At 36.7% G+C, this 19,341-nt stretch overlaps 1 protein-coding gene across 3 annotated transcripts in view; it reads left to right on the forward strand.

Moving 5' to 3' along the window:
• Positions 1-19,341, forward strand: part of COBLL1 (cordon-bleu WH2 repeat protein like 1) — a 76,863-nt gene that overhangs the window by 43,195 nt on the left and 14,327 nt on the right. For 2 of the 3 annotated variants that reach the window (XM_027678721.1, XM_027678724.1), the window contains exons 3-9: positions 5,158-5,359; positions 6,280-6,508; positions 8,183-8,221; positions 9,228-9,322; positions 9,447-9,686; positions 15,084-15,228; positions 16,282-16,350. In XM_027678721.1, the coding sequence (XP_027534522.1) occupies positions 5,158-5,359; positions 6,280-6,508; positions 8,183-8,221; positions 9,228-9,322; positions 9,447-9,686; positions 15,084-15,228; positions 16,282-16,350 (1,019 nt within the window). The remainder of the gene's footprint in view (positions 1-5,157; positions 5,360-6,279; positions 6,509-8,182; positions 8,222-9,227; positions 9,323-9,446; positions 9,687-15,083; positions 15,229-16,281; positions 16,351-19,341) is intronic. The other variant, XM_027678722.1, reaches the window with a different exon arrangement.

A 19,341-nucleotide genomic window follows, 5' to 3' on the forward strand; every position in this document is an offset into this window, starting at 1 on the left:
TTGCCAGCATGTTTACAAGGAACATTGGAGTCTGGAAATACAGTACCTACCTTTGTTTTTAAAATTTCTTAAAGGTGAGACTCCATGTGTACACTGTCAGGAACTTCTCTTTCTTCTTTTCTCTCCCTTTGTCCACACTGATGAGTACCATGGCCCTCCCTCATGCTTTGCTCAGAACAAAGTGCTGGAAAGGAGTGTTGCATGTATCTTCACTTGGTCAGATTACATTGTGTACTCAGTGTTCAAGACAGGCCTCACAGGCTTATCTGGAAGTGCATATGTTTCCCAATAAGTTTTATTATCCTGCAATTACAGGGATTTTTCAGTCCAGATACTGTATGTGATTGAGTTCATAAATGTCTCTCTTGCAAATAAGAGCCAATATTAGCACTGCTCAGCTCACTCGGAATGAGAGGAGATACTATGCAGGACCTGCAATCCACTGTGAAACATGTTTCGAACTATCATTTAGTCTAGCTTTGCTCTATCCTGATAGTCATATTTTGTGAACAAATAGGCAAGATCCCTCTGGAAATGACATAAACAGACAAATTGGTAATTTGTCTCTTTCCTGTTCCTAATTGGAGATGAGCAGCTTCGAATGTCCTGAGGAGAGAATACCTTTTAAATCTCGTACTAGAAAAAGCAAAATGGTGAGTTTGAACAGCCATTTGTTCAAATTCTATAGTCCACTAGAAGAAACTTCTCTATTTCAGATAAAGTTGGGTTGGTATGCTCCCTCTGCTTTGGCATAGTGGATAGCAAGAGCTATGCAACACAAGGCAAGGTGTTACAGAGATCAAAATCCTGAGTATGTTTAAGTAAGCAAAAGAGGATCAGAATGAAATTCAGAAGGAATTTTAGAGAAAAAAGTTACAAGACAGAAGAATATTTGATTCTTGTGCTGATGTCAAATAACTAAAGTGAAAGACTGAGAAAAAGAAGGGGAACTGAAATAACTCATCCCTCGTTCTGAAACTTCAGGCATGGGTGGAATCTCTTATTTAAACCTCAACACCAATTTATACTTCGTAGTAGTTTGCAACAGGGATTCAGTTCAGCTCTTCAGGATCTGACAGTGATGTGTGCACTCTCCTAACATCAGAATTCCTGGAGGGGGATCCAGGCAAACAGTTATTTCAAAACAACGACCAACCCCCCCCCCCAAACATGGTAAGAGCAATGAGTGGGAGGAAGTGAAAGTACACTGTTCTGAGGCAGGAATAGAGAAATGAGTGAAGTTGTTTTTTTTTTTTTTTAATTGGAATGTTTTTCAGAGTGATTTTACAGCATATGACTGAAGAATTTTCTACAGCCAAAGAAGAAAAAAACCCAAACCAACTTGAAGAACTATTTTTTTTTTAGCAGCCTAATCATTTTAATTTAGTTTTTTGGTTTCCCACAGAGAAGAAATGCAGAGTTTGAGAAATTTTTCTTGAAGTTGGGTAATTAGTTTCAGTTGTATGCATCAATAAATTAACTTGGCAATTTCAAGGGCCAATATGATTGTGACATTCATTTAATTTGGAAACGGTGTGTCAAACATAGTTTTGCAGGGTAGTGTGTTCAGGACTTCAGTTTCAGATGCCTTTTAGAGAGACCTTAGCTTTGCTGAATTTGTTTTATATGAGTCCTTTGTGAGTTTTCATTTGATCCATTCTGAGTATTTTCAGTCATTAATAAACTGTTGGTTTACTCTGTATAGCTACCTACTGAATAACAAGCTTTGTGGTGTTGCCCTACTTTTCTAAACCTATTGTACTTAAATTTATTTGTAACAAATTCTGGGAGTTTTGGTGGGTTTTCTTGTTCTCCATAACAACAAATGTCTTTTTCTCTTTAGCAAATAGGATTAGTAAATATTTTTTCAAGGAAGACCATGAAGCCACAGTAATTAAGTAATTGGAGATCTATAGCAAGCCACAGTGTGTGTAGGTTTCTTCTCTCTATCTCTTTTTTTTTTTTTAATATTCCATCCATACCTAGGAATACTTTTGGTGGTTATTGACAGTTTTCTTTGTTCAGAGGTGCTTAGTGCAAGTTTCATGATGGAAAGGCTTTGTTCCTAAAGTTTGATTGTATCAGAATCTTAACTTCTTCTTTTTGGTTTTTTGTTTGTTTGTTTGTTTGTTTTTGTTTTTTGGTTTTTTTTTTTTTTTAAGTAGCGAGTTTCTAACCCTTGTTTTTGGAGAGGAGTGTGGAAGTTTGATGCAGTTTTTCCTTTAAACACTTGATTCAGTATTTGAAGGTACACCTTATACTGTTGTTCACAAACATAACATGGTTTGATACATTCTGGTAAAGGTTCATCCTTTAACTATGTTATGTAATGAGAGGCTGCTTTTAGACACTTTTTATTGTTATTTAGTCAGGTAGGAATAACCAGAGGAAAACAGATGAGAGATGAAGGGGTGTGGGAATATGTAAATATATTTAAAATCAGAGATTTCCAGAACTTAAGTAACTTAAGTTATTTAAAATAAGTATTTTACTGAAATTAGATAAAACAGGACAAAGAGATGATGTAGTCTGAGGCAGCTGATGGCCACTTTCTGGCATTTTACTAAATATTAATTATGTTAAATTTACTGTGATAGATGTATTCTCCCATCTACAATCCTTGAAGGTTTTAGCAAAAATAGTTTTACAAGTTTTGGAGGATGTGATTAAAAGAAAAGCTTGATTTTTGTACCAGTGTAGGAATACCTTTCTAAAGCAGTCGTTGAAGATGTCTTGGCCTCCAGTGAAGGATGGGGGTACTTAAAGTCCATCATCTTCTAGTCAAGCAGGTCATTTCTGGAAGTACCAATGGAAATTAAACTTGCACTGAATCACTGTTCTCATGTACTAATTTGCATGTACCCGTCTTGTTTGTGAGCAGCTGTTTCTCACTTATCATTCTGTCACTTCTTGTGTCACTGGTTAATGTGAGGGCTTGCCCCTGTCACTGTGGTGAATTTCTATAGGATGGCTTTCTGTGATCTTTGCTTGGGAATTCTCACACTGGTCATCTTTGGTGTTCTTACTGTTCTCCAGTAACTGAAGAGCAGCTTTTAAAGCTAGTCAGTGTATAAAAATGCACCAGAAAAAAAGTAATGGGTAACTTATTGGATATGCTGATAACCAGAAAGGTCACTGCAGAAGTCGTATCTGCAGTCACCTCTGACTCCCTCCTCCCTGGCCGTGCCCAGCCCCCAGTGAGATGGGGGAATGATATGATTTGCATTTGCAGCCCTTTTTTAGGGTGAGATGGATGTATTTGTTTTATTAGAGATTAGAAGTACAAGAAATGGAGGAGTTCCTCCTTCTTTCTTCTAGCAGGAGATGAATTGAAATAAACTCTCTGGTTTAGCTATGTGAAGAGGGAGAAGTAGTTATTATTTTGCGTTTTGCATGGTATTCCTCAGACTACTATATATATCATCTAGATGAAAGCATGGGAATATATGACATTCTTCTGTACCTCTTCAGACCATCTGATAACTACTTTTTGATACCTTGGAGTATGATTTCTGTATGTTTTGTTTTGTCTTATTGTTCCTTTGTCTCCTGAGGCAAGTGTTCTTCTGCCCCTAAAGCAGACTTTCCTCTGGAAAAAATATGTCTGTAGTATCTATATCTGTCAGCTTCCAGTTTCCATCCTCTGGAAGTGTAGCATGTGGACCAGAGAGAGTCCAGCCCTGCTGCCAGAGATCAGAAGACAGTTTGCTTAAGGAACACTTGGTCTTAAAGACGAAGTGAAAACAGGAATGATATTCTAGGGTAAATTAAAGGGAGGAAAAATTCAGTGTTCACAGTAATTGCTAACATTGAGTCATTCTTAATTCTTTTTACAGAACTGTATCATAGGAAAAGTGTGTTTTAACTTTCTACTTAATAAACGTATTCATGTTCTTTGTTATCTAGAATTCTGCTTGGCCTGAGTCCTCTTTGTAGAAGCTCTCTATTTCCACATTTGGCTATGCTACCAGGATACTTGCATGTGTTATGAGATTACATCTAGAGTTCAAGATTTCTGATAAAGCCATACCAGCCAAACCCTGTATTAATTTTCTCATAGACACTTCAGCATTCTTTTCAACATACCATTTCATTGCTTCACAGACTTTTAAATTATTTTCATAATACACTTGTGAGACAGAGCAGGTGATGGATTTCTGTGTTTGTAGCTGTAACTGAGAGATGCAGAGAATGTAAAAAAGAAACTGTCCTTACAGGTGGTTACCCAACTCAAAAAAAATTATTGAGGAATGATCTGATAGTACTATAACCTTATTCAGTTGCTGTAACATGCAAAGTTAGTATACTGTCCTTACCTTTGGTTTATTTAAACATTTATGGCACTTCTTTTTAAAGTACAATTTAATAAATTTATTTCAGTAACAACTGGAAATGCTCAGCATGTCTTAATATGCCGTTGTGCATGTTCTTCCTTGAGCACTGTGAGAACAAGGACATAAAATTACTGACTACACATGACAAATTCAGTTTGCCGGGCTTCATTGTGGAAAGGACATCTGATGCATCACACAGAGCTTCTCAAGAAATTGTATCCACCCGCTATATTGTCCTTTAGCTTCTTTCCCTCTGTCTATATTAAACACCTAGAGAATTTGAGGATCCCTAATGCAAAACCTCCTTAAAAAGGTGACTTCCTCAAATTTTATTTTTCCTGCTCCTTCCAAAAAGCTCATCCTCATCCCTTCATACAAGGGACTTTCTGAAAATAAAGTTCCTTGTAACTCTGAACAAATATAAAAATTTCAAGCTTCAGGAGAGAACTTAACGAATAGCAAAGCATTTATCACCACTGTTAAAGTTCCCACTAAATGTCAAATGAGGTGGCTAATCCACATGTCCCTGTTGACCTCAGGAAAGCTTTGCTTCACACAAGCAAAAATTTCCCCCTTTGCTCAAGCACTTGGCATACTTTTGTGCAAATTGGTCTTGTTTTCCTTTTAGTGTTTTTTTGGGGGGTTGACATTTTTCTTTTTAATTTTATTTTTTTAAATCTTGAAGATATTTGGAATTGGTGCCTGGCAGTAATTATTTAGTCATGGAAGGGAAGGGATGAGCTAAATTAAATGTTTAGCAGCATGTTTTGTTATAACCTGCTTAATTGTCACCTGTTGTGACAATTCCATATGTCTTTTACAGGAAGCCCATGATGGACTTGCTGGTCTTTCTCTGTGCACAGTATCATTTAAATCCATCAAGTTATACTATAGAGTTGGTATCAGCAGAAAGTAGCCAGATTAAATTCAAACCCAACACGCCAGTGGGAATGCTTGAAGTGGAAAAGGTGATTTTAAAGCCAAAACAAATAGATAAGAAGAAACCTGCTCCAGTTATACCAGAGGTGAGAACTAAAGTTAAAGCATATTGAGAAATTAGAGTCACTGTTGTATTCAACATGTTGAGCTGGTAGCTCGGCCTCTTGTTTCAGCTTTTCCTGTTGTCTCTAATCCTCTCACCTTGCAGCTCTGGGAAATGCTTCACTCTATGTTCTTGATAACCTCCTCTTAGGTAATATATATTTGAATTTGTTGCAGCAAATGTCTTTGCTGCCAAAATAAGGAAATATTACAATCTTATTTGAAATTCCCCACCCTACTGTCATTTTGAATATTTCTGCAGATGAAGTGTGGCTGAATACAGCCTTCCACAAGCTGAAAATCAACATCTTGTACAATCTGTCATGCTGTGATATATGTGCCCTTCTGACTGTATGTTCATTTTCCTTTAATGCATACTGTACTCTCTTTTTACTTGGCTTTATTTATATATTCTTAAGAAGGCAGAAGGTTTTAGAAGTACTAAACCAAATTCTGGATGTTGCCTAAATCTTTCCTTCCAACTTCGTCCTTCTACTGTATAGAAGAATACTGTAATTTATCTAAAGCACTGAGCAGAGGGCCAGAAGTGCTCTTCTGCTGCACTTTTACCTTCCTCCTACATGTGTGCACATACTCACTCCTGGCTTATCACCAGACTTCTGCAGCTCCTAATATAACCTCGCAGGGCACCTCACCCCAGGCCTACCCTGCTGCACAGGCACATGGCAGGTGCTAAAGGAGAAGCAGACTGCTTCACCTGTCTTTTCCTTGCATTAGAGGGAATAGCAGAATAGTTCTTAGTTTCTTATGCAATGATTCTGAACCTAGAACACTGGTGAAGTTGGCCATAAGTGGAGTTCCTGTGGTTACTCTGAGGCTGTTATGAAAATGCCAGTTCTTTCAGAATTTTTGCTGGTATTTATTGGCATTTTCTTCTCTTTAGCAAACGGTAAGGGTAGTGATAAACTACAAGAAGACACAGAAGACAGTCGTGAGAGTTAGTCCACATTCACCCCTTCAAGAACTCATACCAATTATCTGTAGCAAATGTGAGTTTGATCCTTCACACACTCTGCTGTTGAAGAATTACCAGTCTCAAGAACCCCTTGATGTGACAAAATCTCTTAATGACCTTGGACTAAGAGAACTATATGCCATGGATATCAGTCGAGGTAAGATATTTTTCTAAATTGCAATTATATAAAAGATATTTGCTTAATATTTTAATAATGTATACATTTAATTGGGTTTTTTTACTTCTGAAGAAATTATTTTCTAGCAATTTAGTATATGTTTCATTAGTCTTCCACAAACTTGGAACTGAGACAGGTTTACCTGGACTTTTGTTTTTGGAAATGCTGTATAGAAGTTTTATTTTCTAAGCAAGTGTTAAGTACCAACAAAGGTAGCTGAGTACAAATCCTCACTAAAAGCAAAGCTTTTTTTTTCTTCCCTCACACCTTTCCCAAAAAATGCAACAACATTTTTACCCTTAGCTCATAAGCATAAGATCATGATAACCTAAAACGAACGGAAACGTTAGAGAAAATTAGTTTTGCTTTAAAACTATTTAAAATTTTAAAAGTGTTAGAATATTCTGATGGTGTTTATGTATATTTCTGAGTGCTGCTTGCTAATTTTATAGGTTGTGAAGGAATAATAATGGTGTTTTTAACTGCGGTCCAACGGGCACAATGAACTAACTTCCTAATCTTTGTACAGACATTCCTAGTCCAGGTTTTAATTTCAGCTGGACAGCTCTGTTTTTCATGAGATTTATTGTACTATGATTAAAAATTCTGTACAGTGTGGTTTGATCTGTTTTAGACATTTCTCACAGGAAATTTTACCTCAATGTGGAAAGCAGTAATATTGATTGACTCCTGGTTTTGACTACGATTGTATTTGTTTCACTTTATTTCTGCTCTAAAACCTGGGGGGTTTGTTGGGGTTTTGTTTGTGTCTTTACCCTTCTTTTACCTAAATATGGTAACCTTACTCTTTCATGGTTACAGTTTTAAGAGTTGTCTCAGTTACTTCCTAAAGGTCAGAGTGGCAGATTTGGACAATATGTCCATTTTCCGTAGAGAAAATAAAAATGATATATCTTTCTCTTCCCCAGTGGAAAACAAAGTATTTTAAGTTGTCTAAACATGTTACTTTGACTACATGTGCCCATAGTGCATTGTCTGGTTTGTTGTCTGGTTACCTACTGCTTTCATTTACAGACTGGCAAAGCTGCATTTTGCACAATATGACTTGTGCCTCATTTGTATCAACAGCCAGAAATGCTTAGGATGGCATACAAGGGCATATATTGGCAGTGCCCTACTAGGAAATTTAGATATTCTTCAGTTCTTAATACGAAGTAGTTTCAGCATTTCAATTTTGCAGACAGGTTCAAAATTCTGAATATTCAGTTATCTTTATAAAAGTAAATGGTGAGATATACTTTTTATTTAATAGAATTTAAATTCAAATTTTATTTGATTAGCATATTTTGCTTTTACATTCCTCTTTGTCTTCCAAGTTTGGACTGCCTGACAATCCAAAACTTACAGAGCAAAATATTCTAAATACTGATTTTTCTCTTTGCTTCAGAAATATAAGTGGAGCCTCCCTCCTTACGAACAAGATTCCAGTCTGTGTTGCATGTCTCCAGTTTCAAGTTCTTGGATGGCTGACAGTATTAGGCAGTAAAGATGCACATCCTTTAATTTCAGCAAAATAGCCAGTTAATTTTTCCCTAATGTTGAAGGTTCAGCTTGGCTTTCTGTGTTTATAACTTGTAACTGCATCCTTGATTCAGATTCATATTTTCTGTCTTTCTTTTTGTCTTTCTGTAGCCACATCACCAGTTGATTTAAATTTACGGTCTTTGCAAGGTATGATTTACTGAAATAGGCGGTGAAACTGTAGCACATATGTGACATTACCACCTGCTCCTATTGTAACAACTGCTTAACTGTGACACGAGTAATATGTCTGTCCTATCTTAAATGCATATTTAAAATGATAGTGCAGAAATGGATATGCCCAGCTATATAGAAAGTATTTTTTATAGTTTTATCCTAGATCAATTTATTACATTAAGGGTCACATTTATATTGATACTTGTACCAGCTTTTCTGATTTCTGTTGCTCATTGCATTTGCATTCAATGGGATTTCTTTAAGAAAGTTCATTCCAGTAAAAAATTAAAAAAGAGACAACTATTACATTTACAAATCCTCTGCATGAATAAAACCCGGGATGAGCTCAGCTGGTGATAAAAACACCAAGGTTGTGGGCTTGATCTCCGTATGGCCCATTCGCTTAAGAGTTGGGCTCAGTGATCCTTGTGGGTCCTTTCCAACTCAGAATATTCTGTTATTCTCTGAAAAAAAAAAATGTAAGGAGGACAAATTCTGCAAGCCACTAGACTGTGACTGCCACACAGTTAGTTATGTGTGCAGGACCGATCGAGGCTTTGGGTGATCTTTCTCCATACTCACACCATGTGCAGGCTGGGGCCTGGGTTGTCCCACTTGACACTTTGCCAGGAATTTAAGCTGTCAGGAATAGAGGGCTGAAAAGACTGTGCTCTTTTTCCCTTTTACAGCCTTTGTAGTATGAACCATAACATATGACAAGTGGGATGGGCTGGAGTAAGTGCTAGGGGTATTAAGAGCTGCTGAAACTCATCTGACCTGAGTTCTGAGAAGGACAGGAGGAACATGGATGGTGGGAGACCTGTTCATTTTGCAGCACCTAGAAAAAGTATTAGTATAGGTGATTTACGATGTGTTTTGTGTATCACTGCAGGAGGTTTATGACTCAGTGAAATAGGAAGAATCAGGAGAAATAATATCTGCATGAAATAATATCTAGAACTTTTGTTTTCTATTTTAGACTCCTACCAATCTGAAAACATAGATGTTCTGAAGGAGAAAGAAAACAAAGGATTTTTCAGCTTTTTTCAACGAAACAAGAAGAAAAGGGACCAAGTAAGGCGTAACTTTGTATCAGCACAACTTCTAGAAACTTATTCATATTGAACAATCAATACTGTTGATTGTTTTCCAGAAAGTGTATGTAACTTGGATTTCTTTTTATTTCCCGCACTTCAAGGCTGCCAGTGCCCCGGCAACTCCATTGATGAGCAAGCCAAGACCAGCATCTATCACTAGATCTAACACTGTCAGCAAGCAGTATGATTCCAACACTCTGCCATCAGAAATGCCGAAGAAACGGAGAGCTCCTTTGCCACCTATGCCAAACTCCCAGAGTGCTCCCCAGGAACTCTCACAAGCCCAAGTCAGACCTGCACCTGATATTGTGAAATCCAACAGCTTTGATAGGAATGCACAGGTTAGTTACATTTCCTTCACTTCTCTTCATAGGTATAGACATAATAATCCTGACAAGCCTGTTGTTAGTATATGATGAGGCTCGAAATAAATGGGAAATAAAAGTATAGTACTTGCTTTTAAAAAATTTAGCTTGAAAATAACTATAGGAATTGAAAGATGCATTGCTTTTAAACTTCAGATCCAAAATAGCTGCTGTATTTTGAAAAGGTAAAACGAACTTCTTGTATAAGTTGGTCTTGTAAGCACCTTTTTGTTCTTTTGTTCTCATATACTTACATGTGAGAACATGGTCTTGCTTTATCATATCTAGTAATTGATGTTGTGATATTTCTATTAATTTTTAATATTTTAGTTACATGGGATAATAAATAATTTGTTCTTTACATAGTTAGAAAAAGGTGGGCCTCTTGAGGAGCGGTATCAACATTGTTGTGCTCCCAGCGAGTCAAAGTAGCGTTTTTATTTTAATCAAATAGGGCTGTATTTTATCGAAGCTATGAGATGTGGGCTACATATTTAAGTAACCTATATATCCCAAGACTTGAAGAAATTCTGCCAATGGAATTTGGTAGAATTGAGGCATTAACTCTTATCCTGGCGTTGCACAAGGTTAAAATTTTTTGGAGTTTTTTTAATTTATTTCATACTTTGCTGTGAATACAGTTAAAGGTTGTTTTTTGATATGAGGTTATTGGCATGCTAGAAAAATTAAATGCAGAACTAAAATACAAGTCTGAGGGATTAATTTTGAGTTAGACTTGGAGACAAATTTCAGACTGTGACTTCCTTTATCTTTATACAATGATTTAGTCTTTCACTGATGCACAGAACCACAAGAGAGCACTGTTTAATAGAAGTTCTGTCTTTGTGTATTGTGCCTTGCTGAAAAGCTTTATCATTTATCATTTGAAGAAGACAAAGGTTTCTTTCTAAATTTTAATAAAAGGAACCTGGGGGAGAGAAGAAAATAATGATCTTTTTTTACCTCACTATGTTTGTCTTTTAATTGAATTCAAATTTTTTGAAAATAATTTATTAATGTCAACATGCTTTAAATGATTAATATCCTATTATGTCTAAAAGTAACGTATGACTGCTTGACTGTCACTCAAAAAATTGCTTAGATTTATTATTTTGTACTGACATTTCTTACTCATCTGAAGTGATTTGGCTGAAGTTGAATAGCTCACAAAGAGAGGACAGCACAAATTATATTTTTGTGTGGATTTTCTGTTTTGTACTACTTTGTGCAACCCCCTTAGGAAATGCATGCCAAAGACTTCTAAGGTGACTTCTATTTCATTCTGACTTGATTGCACAGTGATTTATCAGAAAACACAGATTTAAATGTGCTCTGTGTTTTGAATTAATTCAAATAAAATATTTTGTCCTTTGGTATCTACTTTCCAATAAATATCATCTAATTAATGAATTTGGACTGAATGGTACATATTGCTCAACTTGTTAAGGGAACTCTTGAGAGGGACCCTGTAAGATACTTCCTTGGAGAATAAAGCTGCTCCTTGAAAGAGTGCTGAGACATTTCCGGAGACCTTCCTGCAGCACAAGAGCAGTCCATTTACACAACCCTAACCCTAAAGAAATTTAAATCTCCAGTCTACCCGTTGGAAAAGAAAGAGAAGGGAGAAGATGGGAGAATAGGGAAAGGATGGGAAGCAGCTAATCAATAAAGTACTTCTGAAAAGATTTTTTTAGTCACTGTCACAGAATAGCTTAGTTAGGATTTCTGGGAGGGATAAGTTCCATGCTTAAAAAAATAAACCAGAGCCTTTCTTGCCTTCAACTTCATGGTCAGCCCTTTAAAGGAAAAGTTGGGCAATGATGCAGTGAATACGATGGACATCAGGTAGTTTTTGAGTAGAGTCAGGGCCACCTCGGAGAAGACAATGCTCAGGACTACCTATACTGAAGTTTGCATGAGAATCATTTGCTATTATTCTGAGATGTTTCAGAATTGGTGGTTGAATGTTGCATGCATCCACTTTTCAGTACATCAAATGCATAACCTTGTCCCTTTATTGTATTTGCCTCTGTACCAGCAAGGGTGCGGATAAATCCTAGGCGATAATAGTAATATCGTGTGTTGGGACAGAATATCACCAGCTGAGTTGCTCCAAATAAATTCTGTATGTACTTTCTTTCCAATAGATCAGAGGTATATTACTTCCTCTGTAGTACTTTGTCTAAGTTTAATTATTTTGGGAAGCTTAAGTCATGTAATAGAAACTGAGAGCATGAATACACTCAATGTAGGAGCAAATACATTTTTTTGCTCTTACACCTTGGACATCCATTTACCTGCATACTTGTACAAAGGGGAGAAAGAAATACTAGCAATATGGCTAGCAATGTGCTTTGATATCCCTACATGATGCAGTTGCGTGTATGTCCTCTGTTAAACTAAGATATGTATGGAGCAAAAGAGGTAGGTACTAGTGGTGTGTGAGGTAAGGTTTCCAGCACACTGAAATGCTCCACTACTACTATATTCTTTCCCAAATACTTATGTTTTCTTCCATTCCAGCTGCAAAATTATTATGTCTTAAATACCTTTACTTGTTTTTTGAATTGCTAAGAAGGGCAAGGCACCATGTCTGCTACTGCTTACAGAGGCTAGAACTTGGGAAACACTGATATGTACAAGTGTCTGCTTGGGGTAGTGTGGCATTTGGTGCCAAATTTGTCTGTACATATTTGAGACTAAGAAGTTTCATATTCAACCTTGCTTGTTCCAGGATGAGGAGGGTGTACAGTGTTAAAAGTAGAACTCTGGCATATGTTCTGGAAGTTATGACAGAGTCCACTGGTGTTTCTGCACAAGCATAGTTAATTAGTTTAATGATTCTAAAAAAAATTTTAATTTAAATGTAACTGATAAAGCATTGGTTATCATTGGCAGTTGGTATGACACATGAATACCCAGATGTATATTCCACAACTTTGTCAGATATGTCTTAATAACATTATTTTAATTTTTTTCCATCTGTTTAAAGTACTATTTTCACATTACAGCCTTTGTTAGGATTTGAAAGCTCTTAATATTCATATGTTGAATAATTCCTGAGAAAATCTGTTCAGCACTCGAACCTCAACTGGAACATTTAGTTCTTTCTTGAAATCTCTCTTTGCAAGTCGTTTGTTTCTTTGGATGCAAAGGGCAGTAGAAAGGCTTATAAAAATCTTCTAGTAGCATTTGTGCTCTTATGCTGAGAACATTATTCCCCTCCCCAACACACACACTCATTCTGTGCAGAAGGGAACTCTGGTGACATCTGTTTGGCTGAGCGAGTGTGCGCAGAGCTCTGAGCCAGCCGAGTCAGCTGAGGGAGCCTGTGTGAAGCAGACGAGGGTGAGACCTTTGAGCAGAGAAACGTGTCTTTGTGCAGAACAGAGGGGCTGCAGCCAGCAGCTACCAGAGAGGAGACAAATAGAACTGCCCAAATGCAAGGAGGAATTATCTTAGCAAAAAAAACCCCCTCATTTGGGGAAATAATATTGTATTTGACATCCTCTCCTGAATAAATTCAAAGGCTGAATATTAATTGTTTTTCCTTTTTGAGAACTATTTGGGAACTGTGAATACGAAACTATAAAAGTGTAAAGTGATTTTTGTTGTGTGACATTTTAATCAAGAAACTGACTTGTTTAAAGACTATTCAAGCATGCAAGTATTTTTAATTAGGAGTAGAGTATGTCCCTGTCCTCTGGTGTTCTTAAAAGAACATTTCACCTTGTGCTTTGTGTTTTCTCTTTTAAGCCCTGAGTTCTGCTTTGCTGTAAAAGGTTTGAGTTGCTTGCTTTGGCAAGTGATTTTTTTTTTTTTAGAGTGATGTCTGAAGAATTGTGTGAATGTTTTGGGCAGTGTTGCTCCTTACAGTGCAGTATAATATCTATGGATCTCTCATACCTGGTATCAAGGTGAGACAAATCAGATGACCGAGCGTGCCCAGGGTGACTCAGAAGATAGTTTTCATCATTTCAGTTCATTCATTCAAGTATTCTATTGAGATCTAATAGGAGCTGCCAAACACTGCCTGACAGACATCTTGTGCCAGTATCTTTTCTCTTGTGAGTAATTTTCTTTATAGATTTGATTGTGTACAATCAAATACTCTAGCTTTTGCTCTTTAATATCCTGCTTACTGTAGGATATGTATTTGTTCAGTGGTAGCTTTCTAAATACTAGTGTTTTATTCCATGGAAATTAAGACTGTCAACAGTTCTGTTGACTGTGATGCTTTCAAAAGGATTGCTAGTGAAACAGGAATTTGTAGGTGTTTTTTTACCATCTCTGTTCCTTGATATTGTGCTTTGTGAAGTGGGCTAATTAATTGAAGCACAGAGAAGTTCTCTGAAGATGAGCCCCCATCCAGTAGCTGTGTGGATCCTTCTAGCCAGAAATGAATGTTACTGCTGAATTTTATCGTATTGTTGAGTAGAAAGTGATAGGGATTAGAATTACTACAGAAAAAGACAGCTGTGTCTAGTGCAAAATGCATTCCTTTATTGCTGGGATCCTGAACATTATCATTGTAATAGATGTGGATATAGAAGGTTTCTTCAGCATAAGGCAAATTGCAATTAAGAATGGCAGGCAAATTTACAACCACTGTCTTTGAGACAGAATGTGTTTTTAAAACAACTTAAAATGCAATTGGGCTGCTATATCATAAAAATATAAGGCCTTTAACAGGTATCCTTTGTCCATTTTTAATGGTTTTGATTATTTGTGAATTAAGAACTTTTTTACTACAATAGAGAGGACATTACTACACTGTAACATCAGTAGGTACTATTAATTATTGTTTTGCAACTTATTAAAATTTAACTTTGATAAGTATTATAAGACGGTTTACTTTCCAATATGAGTTTTGAAATTGGGCATTCCAAAAATTTCTATGAAAGTTGAAGTACTTCACGGAGGGAAATAAATTTCTAATAATTGAGTATACAGCCCAGTTAGGACTCCTGTTGAAGGAATGGAGAAGGAAATGTGTTCTGTCATTGCAGTGGGGTGTAGGTGAAGCTTCTTTCTACAATGATTTTAGAAAAGAATTATTTTGGGTTTGTAGGACAGCCTTTGGGCATAAAAGAATTCAAATTCTCATTTATACTATATGTAACAACTGATTTTCTTTTACTGATCTATGTTGCACCTCTGTGAATATATTCAATTACTGTAGAAAATCTTTTTTTTTTTTTTAAACAACTCCTTGGAGGAATTAAGATGAAAAACGTAATACATTTGGTAATAGATATATATTCTCTCTTTCCCAAATGTATATTATAAATACTTCTGGAGAATAATTACTAAAGCTATTTTGCTGTTTTTCATTGATTGCTAATAATCTTCCTCCCCTGTCTCCCTTCCCAGGCCCCTCCAGGATTAGTACGGAAAGGTTCCCTGCCGCTCAGTGACACTGCTTCCGTGAACTCCTCTCTAAGGAGGATGAAGCGCAAGGCGCCCTCACCACCCTCCAGAGCACCAGAAGATCAAAGTGAAAGCAGTAATGAGCCTGGTAATCTTTTTATGCTGTTTAATTGGAAGGCAACAGAAAGTATAGCTGTTTGGCTAAACATTAAAGCAACGCCACCTTAGGAGACAAGAATTTCAAGTTAAAATATGAGTGCCAAACCTCTTCGTGTGGTAAGGAGCTGGTTTATGGGACTGGCTTACGTAGTGTGTGTGAACTGGCACAGGAAGGACACAGGAGCAACCACAGGACTGCAGATGCAAAGAGTAAATTAATTTTTGTTACCTCACCAACAGGGGAAACCTCGAAGCCACACCTGGGCAGAGGCACCCGAGCAGGGACTCAGAGCTCGGTCCGTGCAAGGGGACTGACAAACCTGCGATTTTCCCTCTGTGTCAGGGGTTCACACAGGAGGAGTTTACCAACCACTGTGCTTTGATCTTTCCCACAGCAGGGCAGGGATCTCCAGCATGTTTGATAAGGTGCCTTGTGAATCTGTCGCAGGCCATGTTATCTAAACGCAGGTGTTCTGCTTGTCAAACACACAGGACTAAACAACAATTAGTATCATATATGTGGTTTTTTGCACCCCTGCTGCAAATCACGTGAGTGTGTTTACAGTCCTCCTTACCAGTCTTCTGTTATTTTCCCACAAGTGGGAGAAAGGCAGGTATTTAGAGCACACAGATCAGGAAAACACAGACAATGCCAAATTAATTATAGTTGGTTTAAGTATAGAATTGTGTTTGTGTTGCTCAGATGGACTGCTTGGGGTGGGGAGAAAAGATTAGCTTCTCTGTGTCAGAGAGGGTATAACAGGAAATGGACTGACAAGAAGAATCTTAGAGATAAGTTTTATATTAGTTTTTTGTGGTTCTTCTGTTTGATCAAAAATTCAATTCTCTGGTTCAAAAATACCAAAGAGTTGAGATTAAAATATCTGGAAAATGTGACAATGCGCAATAGTTGCTTAAGAGAAGATGTATTTCTTGAAGAACTCAGTAGTCTGTAAGACCATAATCTAACCATTTATCTAGAACTTTTGTTGGTGCAGAAAGTGAGAGGAAATAAAAGAGGTTGTTGCTTCACTTTTTGCAGTAATGGAGACAACAGAATCAGCCTCCACTCAAGTGGAAGGAAGAAGCACCGAAATGCAGCCTGAAACAGGTTGGTTCTTTTTCCAAAAGCATTGACAAAATCTACTTCATAGCAAGTTATGATAATTCATAGCAATAAATTACTATACTGCAGATGTGTAATAAGAATAGAATTAATTTTAATTTTTCAGATCAATTAACTTTTCCCTTGAAGTACAAATATGGCTTTCTAAAATAAAGATATTTTACTTTTAATGTCTACAGAAACACATACAATATATTTTGTACTGGTATCTGTACTTTACATTTAATAAACTAAACATTATCCTTGTTTTTCCACCTCCCTCACAAGTTGTAGAGAAGAATTATGTAGACATAATTTATATGATTTTTTGTACCTCATAACAAATCTTTCAAAAGCTAAAGCCCAGTCTTGTTTTTAGAACCCTGCTTTGTGCTGCCCTTGACCTGTGTAACCTGGGGCAGGAGCAAATCTGCGTCCGCCTTTTGGTTGGCATCTGAACAGCCTTTGAAAACATAAGTTGTAAATATAAACTGAATGCATAAATAGCTGTTCATACATTATTTGTTGGGTGTTATGGAAAAAATGTGATATGTGAAAGTATAGATGTTTAAAATACAATTATTTAGCTGCTGAACGTGATGCTTTTTTAATTTAGGCAGTTTGTGCTGTGAAGTACTTTTGTTTGTAAGCACCAGACTGTAGGGTTCAGATACTGGGTACAGCATCTAAAAGTCTTCTAAAATTTTTAAAAGCTTTTAGAATAATCAGTGCCAGTGCAGTCTGGAAAAATCGCTCTTCAATGCATTACACTAAGAATGAAATCTATAAATGCTAAGCCTGTGGAGTGCCACTGGCATTATATGAGGCTAAATACTCAGTTTCTATGCAAGTTCTCCAGCTGTTTTATTCAGGATACCAGTGTACCATCAAATTGGTTGGACCAAGAAAACACAAATGTACCACAAAAGCTGAAAAAGTCACCTGCTAGGATGCTGGGTCTCTGGCAAAGGATAAAAAATGAAGATCAGTAATCAGTAAAGTTGGGCTTGGTTTCTGTTTAGGGCAATTTATTTAAATTGTCAGAAAAGGCATTAAATAGAAAGAATAGATAACGCAATATGTGAGAGTATGAACCTATACTGTGCAGTCTGAGGCCGAAGATGTAATGAAGCTGTAACCTTTCCTTTTCCTAGTTGTAGCAGATGAAGGAGAGTAATCAATCCTAAGTGAGTTATGTTTATTATGTTTATTATTTCTTAATTTTCTGTGTTCAAAACTGTTTATCTACATGCAGTGGGTCTAAGATGATAAGCAAGGTTATCATACTGTGATTTAAAATTAAGTTTTTTGTTTTTCTTGTACTTTTTTCTGTCTTAAGATTATAGATCTGTGCTAGAATTTCTGCAGTTCCTGTCACTGTAATGTTCCAGTGCTGTGTAAATAAACAGCCCTGAACTTCATAGAAATGGCTGTTTGTTTTTCCATAGATTTAGGAACATCTACTTGAGGCATTTGAGTTCTATAATTAAATATTCCAATTTAAGCTGTAATGGAAAGAAATAGAAAAATGTAGTCATCTTCACTGGGCTTAAATAGTCTGTGTTGAGCCCTAGGATTTACCTCTACAGTTAGTGACAGGCATCATTCTCTAGTTCTCCTGCTGTCTTCATGCAATGGCCTTTGCTGAACACTTAATGTAGTGCAGTTTTTTTAAATGTAGATACAAGTCACATAGTACAGTTTCATTGCCTCTTTTTTCTTTTTCTCATGGGATACTGCTGCTCTCTGGTGGCATCTCTGAAACTGTCCTGAGGCCTATGTATAAAGGGTCCTTTTAGCAAAGCCCCTCCTGCTGTGAAAGCCCATATTAACCTGTGGCACAATCAGCTGCAGTACACTTGTCCTATGCCTGGTCTGAAAATTGTACACATTTGGATATTGTTTTAAATGGATAAAATAGTTCAATATCTCTTTAATTGTGAAGTTGGACATAATTTTAAGCCTGCAGTTCCTTCCATTTGGATTAATACTGCTTTAATTGTTGGGCTTCTGGGAAGCATTGTGAGCTTTTGTTTGGCTGTGACTGGCATTCCAAAGTAGTTCTCTTATCCATTGCTACTTCTGCATATAAGCAAAAAAAAAAAACTAAGCTGCAAATACAGTATTACCTTCTGCCCTAAGATGAACCATTACAAATATTCAATTTGGTGTCTATTAGCTATGCACTATTTAGACACATATACATTAAGTGAAGCTATATAATATGGAATAGGCAACATTTCTGTTGTGAAATGACAGCTTTCCCAGGGTGTAAAAAGCCTGTATCTTGACAAAAATAATTTGAAGGCACACATCTACTAGAATAAACCTTGACAGAGAATTAATTTGAACATTTGGGATTATAAACAACAATTCTCTTTCTCAATTATGACTTTTGTTCCCCTTCCCAAAATTTAATTAATGCTTAGTCTTTTTTTTTTTCCCAGGGAAGAAGGTAAAATGGTGTTAAAAAAATATTTTCAAATTACAGATTTTTAAATAACTTTCCATCAAACAAATCCCTTGCTATAATCCTATTGGTTACAGTATCTCTTAAGAACCTTGTTAAGGGCTATAGAGTCAAGAGCAGATTTGCATGATGCAGTCAGGCTTTCCGGCTTCGGTGCTTATGAGCATAACAGCTCACAGAGCAGCAGCAGCCTGTTCTCTGCAGGGCAAAGAGTGTTCTTACTACTCAAAGGAGACTTGCAGTTGGTATGTCAGTCATCTCATCAGGTATATCTTCACTGTCACAGTGGAGGCTTTAACAATGTTGTTTTAGGGCTAATTAAAACCCAATGACGAACGTTCAGAGAGGATAAACTATGTGCAGATACAAATGCAATATATACTGCATATGGAACTACATATAGAGTGTATAAGCAATAAGGCCACAGTGTGTAGCCAGTATTGCTTTAAGTTCTTCCTAGCGATATGTTGCATATAAAAGCTATAGACTGAGGGTTTGGAAACAAGTCAAAATCTGAACTGCTCCCC

This window comes from Neopelma chrysocephalum, unplaced genomic scaffold, assembly GCF_003984885.1.
Source record: "Neopelma chrysocephalum unplaced genomic scaffold, ASM398488v2 Primary Assembly neopelma1_44, whole genome shotgun sequence".
In the NCBI taxonomy this organism is placed as follows: Eukaryota; Metazoa; Chordata; class Aves; order Passeriformes; family Pipridae; genus Neopelma; species Neopelma chrysocephalum.